This window comes from Sparus aurata, chromosome 2 (assembly GCF_900880675.1).
Source record: "Sparus aurata chromosome 2, fSpaAur1.1, whole genome shotgun sequence".
Lineage (NCBI taxonomy): Eukaryota > Metazoa > Chordata > Actinopteri > Spariformes > Sparidae > Sparus > Sparus aurata.
The window spans coordinates 6729977-6742130 of NC_044188.1; the positions used below are offsets into that span (position 1 = coordinate 6729977).

The 12154-nt window shown below is 44.8% G+C and overlaps 1 protein-coding gene across 2 annotated transcripts in view; it reads right to left on the reverse strand.

Moving 5' to 3' along the window:
- Positions 1-12154, reverse strand: part of mtus2b (microtubule associated tumor suppressor candidate 2b) — a 29519-nt gene that overhangs the window by 2992 nt on the left and 14373 nt on the right. The window contains exons 5-14 of one of the 2 annotated variants that reach the window (XM_030395671.1): positions 11009-11155; positions 9079-9177; positions 7861-8069; positions 3460-3526; positions 2794-3008; positions 2519-2624; positions 2358-2431; positions 2164-2262; positions 1939-2058; positions 29-126 (exon numbers count right to left, since the gene is read on the reverse strand). In XM_030395671.1, the coding sequence (XP_030251531.1) occupies positions 29-126; positions 1939-2058; positions 2164-2262; positions 2358-2431; positions 2519-2624; positions 2794-3008; positions 3460-3526; positions 7861-8069; positions 9079-9177; positions 11009-11155 (1234 nt within the window). Of the gene's footprint in view, positions 1-28; positions 130-1938; positions 2059-2163; positions 2263-2357; positions 2432-2518; positions 2625-2793; positions 3009-3459; positions 3527-7860; positions 8070-9078; positions 9178-11008; positions 11156-12154 lie in introns of both variants that reach the window. The other variant, XM_030395662.1, reaches the window with a different exon arrangement.

Consider the following 12154-nt stretch of genomic DNA (forward strand, 5'->3'; position numbering starts at 1 on the left):
TTCATCGTTAGTGATCAACTTCTCTGACCTGGACACAGCCACGTTCTTGTCTATTCTTTCCTTCAGGTCCTCGTTCTGCTGCTGTAACACCTGCACTCTCTCCTCCAGGTACACATTCTTTTCAGCCTGCTCAAAAACACAGGAGAAACAGTGCACGACATTAAATTCTTCAAATGGTGTACGCAGTAGGTGATTTGTTAATTTTTAACAGGGGCGGTGGCTCAATGGGAGCACCACCCTGCCCCGACACACACCTCCCAAAGGACATTGTTGCAGGACGCCTTAAAGGAGAACTTCGGTCGATTTAAACATACAGCTTCATTGCTCAAGCTACCCTTGACTTGCCAGTACCAAAGACGCGAACACATTTGGTCCAGCCATTACAGAGCTCCGTGAACGGAGACTTAGCATTGACAGCTAACAGCATGGGGTCAGAACTTTACACTGTGTTTTAAGCGTCTTAACATGCTCCACATCTCACACCAAAAGTTATGCAACAACAGCAGACACCTTACAACACAGCACTGTAGCGTTTATGACTCAAAATGAATAAAAAAGTAGTTAAAACAGTGTGTTTGTGCAAGCAGCCACGTACCTGTTTGTTGACATCCGTGTGTTCCGGTAGCTAGACCAAACTAGTATATCCATCGAGTGTGCACTTAACAGGCTTAACAGGCTATTGTAAGGCTCATGGCTCATGACAGGCTGTAACATGGACATGTACATTATGAACATAAACACGAAAATGCTGGATTACGTTTCCGTCTCCGCCAGTGAGGGAGTATGCGCACGCTCGACGGATTGACTAGTTTGGTCTAGCTACCGGAAGATGCCGATGTCAACAAACAGGTAAGTAGCTGCTTGCACAAACACACTGTTTTAACTACTTTTTTATTCAGTTTGAGTCATACACGCTACAGTGCTGTGTGCTAAGGTGTCTGCTGATGTTGCATAACTTTTGGTGTGAGAAGTGGAGCATGTTAAGACGCTTAAAACACAGTGTAAAGTTCTGACCCCATGCTGTTAGCTGTCAATGCTACATCTCCGTTCATGGAGCTCTGTAATGGTTGGACCAAATGTGTTCGCGTCTTCGGTACTGGCAAGTCAAGGGTAGCTTGAGCAATGAAGCTGCATGTTTAAATCGACCGAAGTTCTCCTTTAACCATAACTGTGACATTTCTAATTCAACAATTCCATTTTTATCAAGTTATCTTCCTTCTCTCCCTACTATAATTGTCTTTTTTATAACTGTATCAAAATAATGAGTAAATACACCTTTAAATTGTATGCCATGGACTGAGTTTATTCAGGCAGGGTTTTCTCATGTTTGTCACAATACACTTCAAGCAGGGTTATTTTAAGTTACATGACCCCTTGGAATTTTTTACCGTCTAAATTCCTTGAAGGACACACAATGAACATTGTGCAAAATATCAGCGCCCGACCGATTTATCAGTAGGCTGATTTTATCGGCTGATATTAGTTATATATAGTTAGATCACAGATATATTGGTAATAGAACAGGCAGCCAGAGCCCAAAGCAGCCGTGCCTGGCTTGACTCCACAGTACGCCGGAGCTGATCGCGACCGCTTGTGATTAGTAACACACTATATCTGCTACTTGGGGATGGAGAGCGATGGCAGGTTAACAAGGGGGGTGCTTTTTGGAAATTTTGCTAACAAGCGGGACGGCATCCCCCCTCATCCCCCCTCAAATCGCCTACTGGGTGTACAACAACACATTACAGTTCAAATCAGACAATATGTGAACTGATATTACTTTACAAAGGAGACCTCCCTCCCTCTCTGTGCATTTGATGTCATCATTAGCTTACCCTGGTCGTCAGCACAACTTCTGTGTTTGAGTTTAACTTCAGTTTAACAGCTTGAATCAAGTTTTCCTTAGCTGCCGAACTAAAGCAGAAATTTGAAGCCTACTATTTTCTCCAGTTCCGAGATCTTCAGGTCCTGTTGATGAATCTGTTGATTCTTCATCTCCAGGACTTCTTTCAGACTCTTCAGGTCCTCCTCGATGTGTTTATACGGTGCCAAAGCATCCTGGTGACAGCACACAGCAACATCAACAATGCGTTTTAAGGTTGTATCCAGCTACCGTCACCAAAGCAGTCATCTGTGTCCTGTACTTTATCATGCAGCAGTTACCACTATCTGCTCATCCGTGCTCCTGCGCAGAGCTTCTTCGAAGCGCTTGGCTCGGTCTCTGAGGCTGCGATTCTGAAATGTCAGCGTGTCTACCTGATCCTGGAGACAACACACATATAAACCTGTTAATCACTTTCACTAACTACAAGATATATCATACACTTTATCTGTTTAAAAAAGAGAGAAGTGTTTACCTGCAGTGACAGTCTGATCTTTTCAAACTCTTCTTCCAGAGACTTTGTCTGCTGTTCATGGGCCATCTTCAGATCTGACACAAGAAATGACATATTATTGTTTCTCTTGACCTGCAGCAGAGTGTGTCAGTCAAAGAGAGCAACATGGTCTAAATGCTTACTCTTCACAGTCCTGGCATGCTCCTCCTGCAGAGTAGCCAGTGTGTCATTGTGAGCCATCTCTATCTCCATCAAGGAAGTCTCATGCTCGTCACGTATCTCCTCGATCTGGGGCCGAGATTCAAACAATTAATGATCACAGGAATAAATCGATACTGTCCACTGTTACACACACACACACCAGCATGGATTGCTGCACTCTGTAAGGGCAGCTGCAGAACATACTAAAAGTACAAATTAAACGCAGAACCAGTCCGCATCCAAGACACACACTTACCTGCTCCTGCTGTTCTAATCGCAGCTCCTCCAGCTCGCCTCTTTGTTGGGCCTGCAGGCTCGCGGTCTCGGCCCTGTGCTGCGCCTTCAGCCGCTCCTCCAGCGCTCCCAGCTCCCTCTGATGCTGAGCCCGCAAACCCTGCAGCTCAGCCTCGAAACGCCGCTCCAGTTCCTGCTTCTCCTTCTGCAGTTGCTCCCAGTGTGCAACACTGAAAGCTGGAACACAACGAAGCGAAATGCTTCAGTCGGTTTCTCGAGGTCATGTGCTAGCTACCAGAGAAGCAAACGTATTATTGTACTGTGAAGTCTGGATGTTAATTTGTTTTGATGAAGCAGCTGCAGGAACAGGATGAGCACCATCATATCCTGTAATAAAGAACCTACACTGGCCAGCTTACCTATTTCCAGGATGCATGACGACGAGATAATGTGTCTATTTGTGGCTATGAGATTAATAACTATAGATTTGTCTGATTTATTTGAAAAATCTCGAGGTTTGTGGTGTTCAATCTTTGGCCGGTCTGTCCTCGGCAGGGTGGGTTCACTCCGTCCTCCGGTCCCTCGTGGTTTTATACTGTATAATACATGATGTGCAGTAAGCGGTGCGTGACTCACTGCCCTCTCTCCTCCCTGTGGTTCCATATCTGTCACACTGTATCCCACTTACCCACTTCATCCCTGATTCTGGCGAGCTCCAGGGACAGTTCCCTCTCCTTCACAATGGCACTCTCACTCTGAAATGCAAACACATGCAGCAGTGAACACCTCAGGGCTGTACCAATAGATTTGAAACACCTGCAGTAGAGTAACCCTGTGGTGCAACTGATACACACACACACACACAGGACTGGGTGTTTGTAATAGTTTGTCCACCCAGTGTATGAGAGAAGCACTCTTCGGGCTTCAAAAGCAGCAGGACCTGTTCGGTGACACTGCTCGTCACCGAGCCACCGGGCTTCACTCCAGAGGAACCAGGGAAACACGAGGAGGAGGGAAAGATTTTTAAACCTGAAAAGTTGGCAGGTACACGTCACAACAAGGACATCCCTACAGCATGTTTGTCTCAAGTGCAGATTCTTTTACCAAAAAATGTAGTATCACCACACCTGGTCTGAAAATGATCTTTGATTATGGGTGTGTTTATACCTCGTACGCCTCATAACAGCTCCGTTGCAACCAGATTGTTAGCCATTTCTTTAGGTTGTTTATTTTGCAGGTCAGCCTGTTAAACTTACACCCACCCATTAGAGCAACGTCAAGAGTATTTAGTATTGAATATTTGTAACGTTTCTGTTTATTATTAGCTTCTCCGCAGCACCACAGTTCGCCATCAGCGCGTCCTCTAGTTCACAATGGATCACGGCAGATAAAGTTCTCACATTAAGCTACAATGAATGCCCCGTGGTAAGAGTCACCTACGGCATTTGCGAAAAAAACTTCAAACTTTGTACGAAACGAAAAAATAATCGTGCGCGAACATCTGCGCCGGCCCTCTGGGGACCCCTCATGATGTGACACCCTCAGATCAGATTTTACTCACAAAGGAGTGAACACCAGACAGTTAAATGAGTATCGATCTCAACCCGGAGCGCGCGGTAAGACAGCGACACACACTGTTACAGCAGATAAAGTGCTCGCGAGAAACAAAGAAAGAGAAAGAGAGAGAGAGAAAGACAGAGAGCAGTGGGTGAAATATGTATGAGGTAGTGTACAGTGTGTGCAGGCAGTGATGATGTCAGCCTCTGAGAGGTGGAACACACGGTCATCAGGGACGGAGAAAGACTGCCGTGACCTCATGATGGACGAGGGATGCTCAGAGGCTGTTTTCTTTTTTTGTATTTCTTACTCCTCAGCTCCACCTCTGCTCCTACTCATCATCTCCCCCGTCCGGCCCAGACGCCCCCCCCCCCCGCTCTCGAGTCGGACCTCCAGGGAGTTATGTGACATGCATTCGAATTCTCCCATCAGGTATCACCAAGGCAACATCCTCACAGCTGCAACTGATTGTTTCCCTTATTGATTATGCTGCTGATTATCTTTGTGATTCTTTGGTCAGTTTTCAGCTCTGTAATAAAATAGTAAAAAAAAAAAAAAAAAAAAAAAATGCTGTTCACTGCCGCTGATATTGTGCTTACGGTGATATAAAACAGAGAAAAGACACAGATGCTCAAATGTTTTGCACTTCTCCATGATACATCGCAGACGAACAAGGACTCTCATTCTCCAGAAGAGACCATGAGTTAATTAACCTCTCCAAAGTCTGCGTCCGTGTAATCAGCCCAGTTTCAGAGGGACCATAAAATGCTTCCAATGAGCAGCTGCGCCTCTCTGTTTGGACTTTTTCAGTCCTGAAGCGATTCAGACTCCTATAAACATACAGGCTGCAACTACAACGTGATTTCTATAAGAGAAACCAAACATGCGACGTCTTGTAGGTGAGAAATTCAGCAGCATCGACAGAAAAGGCATCCTATGTTAAACTTCTCCTTGCATGTAATCACCCAGAAGCTACACATGCAGACATACTGTAATTACGGCAAACACGTGTAGGCATACAGCACAGCAGCTTTAGCATGTTATGTAATGTCCCTGCGACCTCTTAGAGAACACAGAGAGGGACGGTGCGACAGATAAACCTGCTTTGACTCAGCACAATCACGCACAGCTTTAGACTCTCTCCACCAGCCCTGTCTCTAGGAAACAACTGAACATAACGCTCGCATAGACACCCCCCCCCCCCCGTCCAGACACACACATGCGCACAACCACACATACATAAAGGAATCCTCGGGGCTGAAACAAGGCTGCCGCCCGCAGAAGATGCTGCCTTTACCGTTCGGTCCGGACAGTGCAGAGGGAGGAAATGGAGGCCACAGCAGCAATGGCCCATACCAGGCTCGCAGACGGCAGCATCCCTGAGCCGAGCGGGGAGGCAGAAGTGACAGATGCGAGTGCGAGAAGGATACAGAGAGAGAGAGAGAGAGGCAGAGGGGGGAGGGAAGCAGGCGAAGGAAGGAGAGGGGAGGAGAGATGGGGATGGGAAAAACCGAAGCCTCACCTCGTTTCCTGGTTTGCGACCGGCGTTTATCCCCTGCTGGAACAAAGACTGCCTGCCCAGCTCTGTGCCTTCCCTCCCCTTAAACCCCCAGCAACACGCCCTGTATCACATTCACACGCATGGCAGGGAGTGATTCACACACACACACACACACACACACACACACACACACATGTCGGTCTTTTGCATCTTCGAGAAAAAATAAAAAGAGTGGAGCAGGAGATGACGGGGAGGGAGATGATCAATATGTGGCCAATTATCTGCTCTGTTACTCAGCTCGGGAAAAATAGCTGAATGCAGGAATTTCACTGACAGAGCAAACACATCAATAGAAAATAACTTCCTCTATATAGTTCTGACCGAAGCAATGACCTCCAGATTAAACATTAAACCTTTAAAAGGCTCATCAGCCATCCAGAACAAGGACACGTACGAGCAGTAACGGTCATTTTTCAAAGAACATATCCCCTCCAAAGTTTGCAGGTATATCTCAGATGCACGTATTTCCAAAGACCTCGGTGGGTACTCTGCCAGTGTCTGACGATCACTCTCACTAAAAGCACAGCGAGGACCAGGCAGGCAGCTCTAATCTCATTAATCATCTCCCACTGTTGAGCAGAACCCGTGGGTGGGGCCGGGAAATGGATGAAACGCAAGCAGAGGACCAGGAAAGGGCGAGAGACGAATGCTTAAACCAGGTTTGAGAGGCAGAACACACTCAGTCGCAGTGTGCAGACAAGTCTGTACCATCAGGAGCTGCGTGATGCCGATTCTGAAACCGCTTCAGAGATTATCTTACACGACGGGAGAATGCTCATGAGACACCTCAAACCACAGATTTTGAAATACATTTCAAAATCTGTTCATCCAGCAAGGGGGAACCAACATGAAATGCCACACATCTCTACGCTAATGCTAATAAAAGCCGCAGCGGAAAAAAACCTTTGAGAATCCCCGACAACAGGTTTGCTGACAGATCCCTGCTGCATATTCAAGAAGCCACGGCAGAAGAGACTTTTTCTTTTTTCTGCTTTGTGAACAAAGTCGTGCCGACAACAGAGGCCAGGTGCTGCAGGTGTCGTCTGAGCTATTGGACTCGTCACACTTTGTAGTTGCGTTCTGAAGTCTGCAACAGCTCCTCCTTTGTATTTTCAGGCAGCAGGTTTGTGTTTATCAGCGCGGAGGATGGCTGCAAAATGCATCATAGGAAGATAAACCATTGTGAAGCGGACCCAGTTTCCAGGAAAGGAAACCACCTTGTAAATCTTTCTCCAAAACATTCCTTTATGTTTTCACATGTACGTCCCAATGTAAGAGATCCACTTTGTCTGTTTATTTCAGTGCGGCGTAAAAAAAAAAAAAACTGTCAGGGATTTGAAACATGAACATCCGTCACTATAAAGGGTACATTTACTTCATGAAGTTACACTACCGTTACACAATAATGCAGCTGCAAGCAAACTCTGTTCCCTGCTGAGCATCAAACGTAATAATGCACGAAAATGCTCCAGTTCATGACATCTGTACGATAACTTATCTGATTATTTTTACAATTACAGCCGAGGGCTAGTTTGGGATTCTTTTCTGAGATCACAAATCTTGGAGATCAGAAAACTGAGAAAAGCTGCAGTTCAGAGCGTGCAGCATTAGAACAGGCGACCACAGTGTGTTTGACACAGAGCTGAAACTATCAGTTTAGGTTAACAAATAAAAAAAATCATCAGCATTTATTTTTACAAACAATATAAATGTGTCAGTCATTTTTCAGGCAAAGATACAAAACATTTTGTGGTTCCAGCTTCTAACTTTTAATGTTTTGCTTGTGCTGCTTTTCTTTGTCTTTTGCGATTGCAATATGAATATATTTGTGGTTTTGGACCAGTTATACAACTAAGGTTCTGGCACAATTACAGAAAAATTGTGATTTTTAAAAAACATTGTATGTGGCCCCTTAAGTGAAAGAAAGACCAAGGTTCGCCTCAGAGATCCCAGATCTCTGCTGCAGCCTACCTTTTGACAGAAGTGCTGGGTGGTGATGCTGAAGACGTCCAGGCACAGGGAGGCTTTCTTCAACTGGGCCTGAAGGCTCTCCAGCTGCAGGGCCTGCTGCTCACAACGTTCTCTCAGCTGCTGGATCAGAGCCCGGTCCAGCTCCTGGGCCCTTTCAGTCCGAACCGCTCCAGGACCTCCTGTTGCTGCTGCTGCTGTCCGCCCACGCACTATAGAAACAGACAGCAGGGGAATGAACAAAATGTGCAGAATCATTTTTTACTCAGTGTGTTTGTAAGTAAAGAATTGTTACGAACAGGAAGACTAACATGACAACAGCACTGATTATCAGTCAGCAGATCAATATTTATCAACAATTCTGATCACGACTAAGTGATCTATCACGGAAGATGCTGATTATTATCTTACAATACGGAGGTTCTGCTTTTTTAGTTTAATATCCCTTTGAAAGGACTATTTTTGTGTTTTGGATTAGAACTGTACTCCGTGTTCTTCTGGGAATGAAAAAAAGGCTGGTCGTTAGCTGATCTAAAATAGCAACACCAAAAAGCAGATTTACGCTGCAGATAATATTAGAAGACACACACACACACACACATACACACACAAACAAATTAACTGTGGACTGGTTGAAACCTCGGTGGTTTGTATCCTCCCACAGCGACAAATGATCCTTCACACTTTCTGTATCCACTTCTCCTCACTGCTTCAGACAATTTCTTCTCTCACCTCGATACAATCACACTGAGCAGATATGAGTGTACTTTGATATGAGTGCGTTTGTGTGTGTGTGCGAGTGTGCATGTGTGTGTGTGTGTGGTAAACATTTTATCTCATGTCCTGAGACTCGGTCTGTCTGTCTGGTTTCTGAGAAGTGGACAAAGTGCTGACTTGCTGTGGAAATCTGACCCAGCAGGACTGTTACCAAAGGAGCCATCCCAGCATTACAGCCACTGTGGCTTGTTGCTATGACGACAGCAGGCAGTGAGCGAGAAAGTGAGAGAGAGAGAGAGAGACTGTACATCTTAAAGAGACAGTCGAGGCAGAAGGACGAGAGTGCTGCTTTCTCCGTGTGCACCTCTTTGGAACAAGCCACACACACACACAATATCACACTTGTACTGTATGTGCATACAGTATATGTGTATGTACAGACACACCACACACACACACACACACACACACACACACACACACACACACACACACAGGACTCACCAGGAGACTGTGGTTTGGGTGAAACCACTGCAAATCTTTTAGGAGACGACTTTGGTGGCAACACAGCTTCTACGTCTTTCTGTATCTCCCTCCTCGAGGCTGTAGCGAAAGAAAACAAAGCTTTTATGTTTTATAACTTACCAATTTACTTTACAGACTACATATAGAGTTTATAAATGACTACCTATTTCTGCAGACTTAAGTATAATTAATCAATAATAAACTATGGTTACTTTATGCATTGTTGATCTTAATGTCATTTGCTACCACATTTTAAATGCTGCTTACACAACAATGCACCAGACGATAATAATCCAGTTATACATAAAAGATCCCATTTTCTGTATAATGAGTAGGATTATTTCTGGGATTATTGGTTTATTTTGCTGACTATACTTCTGCACTTTTAGGCATCATGTTAAATGAAGAGCATTTACTTGTAATGAGTAGTATTTTTTAGCTTTAGCAGCAGGAGCTCGGTCAGTGGGGGACAAGGTAACATTAGCAAGGCAACTTACGGTCCTGTGAGAGAGTTTTTACCTGTTTGAGTAATGAAAACGGTGTAAATAACAAAAAAGTCAGAAGAAAACAGAAGTTTTTGCTTCTGGAAAAATCTTCTGAAATAACTTGAAGTGAGAAAGCTTATGAATGAGGCACAGTGTGGTTCAGTGGCCACCAGCTGGAGCTGCCGCCTCATTTGCTCACACAGGTTGTGTTGCAGGGAGCTGAGTCGGCTCCTGTCTGACACAGAAATACACTCAGTGACCACTGGGTGGCGTCGATACTCCACATTCACTGCAAAGATGCCAACACAGGCCACAAGGTGCACCGGCTACATACAAGGACGCCTACATCAGCAGAGAGGGAGCAGAGTACGGGACTGTATCAGCGCTGTGATGCAATGCTGAGCAACAGTTCAGATTCGCTGCAGCAGGAGTTTTCTAGGCTTCTTATTTTTCATTCTGTTTTTCCTCTTTCTTCAGATTGTTTTATCAGATCCCCAACAGGAAATCTGAGATGAACAGTGGACACTTAATGTCTGTCAACGGGGATAAAATCAGTCGAACAGCTGAAGGATCACAGTGTTGTGCAGACCTTTTGTTACATCAATAAATAAGAATTTGGTCAATTAATTCCTGGTTTCTTTTAATGAGTTATTTCATGTATAGATAAACACCTGCAGAGAATGGACAAATGTGCTGCTCATGTGAAACAGCGATGGCCATACAAATGTATTTTCCTCAAGAGGATTTTATGAAGTACTCCCAGTGCTCCTAGGATTTTACAAAAGCGAAACAAAGCAACAACAAATGTTATACTCAAATGAAAGTACATACAGATGGCCTTTAAAGGATCTACTGTATGTTTTTCCCTGTTGTTTGAACACAGTTAACATTGAACACCCTGGTGAGGAAGGTGAGTTTTTGGCTGAGCCATTTAAACACAAAGTAAATTCCCACAAGCCTGAGTGACTCATATGTAAATGAAGTGCCTGAAGCAGGTTAGGGAGCTAACATCCATAAACTCTTTCATTCCTGCCTGGTTAGCGGTGTTATGGTCCTTCTAATTTTGGAAAACGTAGCAAAATGAAATGAGTCTCAAACAGAATACAGACCCATTCACACACCAGCGAACCAGCATCTGCAAACACCCCGTCATCGAGAAGAAATAACATTCAAAACATAAATCTTTCTGACAGTAACTGAAGAATGAATACTAATGTGCGAATGTGCCGCCATGAGCTGTTTGAGTGCTGACAGCTCTTTCACCCCCACATCCCGCCTCCGTCTAACATCCCTGCCAGCACACGCTCACACATCCGATCTCAAGGGTCACGGGAGCACCAGAGTGACCTTGAATTCGCGACATCACTACACAGACGTGTGCAGAAAAACTGAGCACCAAGAATGCCTGTTTCTACCGGACGTACCGAGCGGGGAGCTGCGCTGCGGCGGCAGGCTGCGGCGCTGCAGGATGGGGGCGTTGGGGGGCTGAGTCCGGCTCTGAGGATGGGAGGCTTCAGAGGGGGGCGGTGTCGCTTTGTGGAGAGGCGTGTCATCGCTGCCGCTGCTGAGATCTGCAGGGGAGGAGAGGACGTCAGAGAACAGAAATACACAGGCAGTGATTGTGTCAAAGTGTTGAAATGAGGTTACCGTTCACAGGAAGGCTATAACCAGACTGAGGGAGGCTGACAGGTAGTGTTTCATGGTTTGATGGGGTGGGATTAGATAAATTCACACTTCTTTCCTCCTTTTCCAACATGTAATTAATATTTCCTGTTTAATTATGCAAGATTCTTCTGTTGGTTTGTTTGGAAATACAGATTTTATTCTACACACTTTCACAATTAAACCAGAGTATTATAAAAATGTCCCTCATCAATGCTTCATGCTTTATGTTTTCTTACATAAGCAGTGTTTCCTGGGTTTGATCCTATAACTGCTGCTGGGACAGTGTGCAGTAGAGATGCACTCATCCACTTGTTCTCAGTTCCGATCCGATTCCAATACCTGACTTTGGATATCTGCCGATACCCATACTCATACCTTTTTGCCTAATGCGTGCTGGCAGACGCTCCAGGCCCCTTTGAGTCTGAACAGGAATGTGTGAGTGGGTCCAACACTGGCATCTGCTTTCAACCACTCCACGTTTTTTTTACATTGTTTAGATTGTTAGATTGTGTAGAAATGTTCAGCACCTCTCAGCTTGTACTGTGTATTTAGACATATCGGACAATGAACTCTAAAGACATTTAATCCTTCTCATCTAAACAGTAATCACGATAAAAAAAGCAAATACGCAACTTTGCATAATATGCTCTTGATATTGCATTTTTCATATTGGGTCTTGCTTGTAAAGATCAAAGCTGTGTGGGGAAATTACAGCTTTAATTAGTCAATGTATTACCCCTTTAATAATTCATAGGCTACAGTTATAGGCCCCGCAGTGCTTAAATACATTACTGTAAGTGTGGTTAGAGCTGAAATTACCTGACTGACTTTTAGTTAGAAAACAGTAAAAGGATCATGGGATTCCTCATTAGTCAGTGAGAAGCACCGTGTTTTATTTCCTTTGT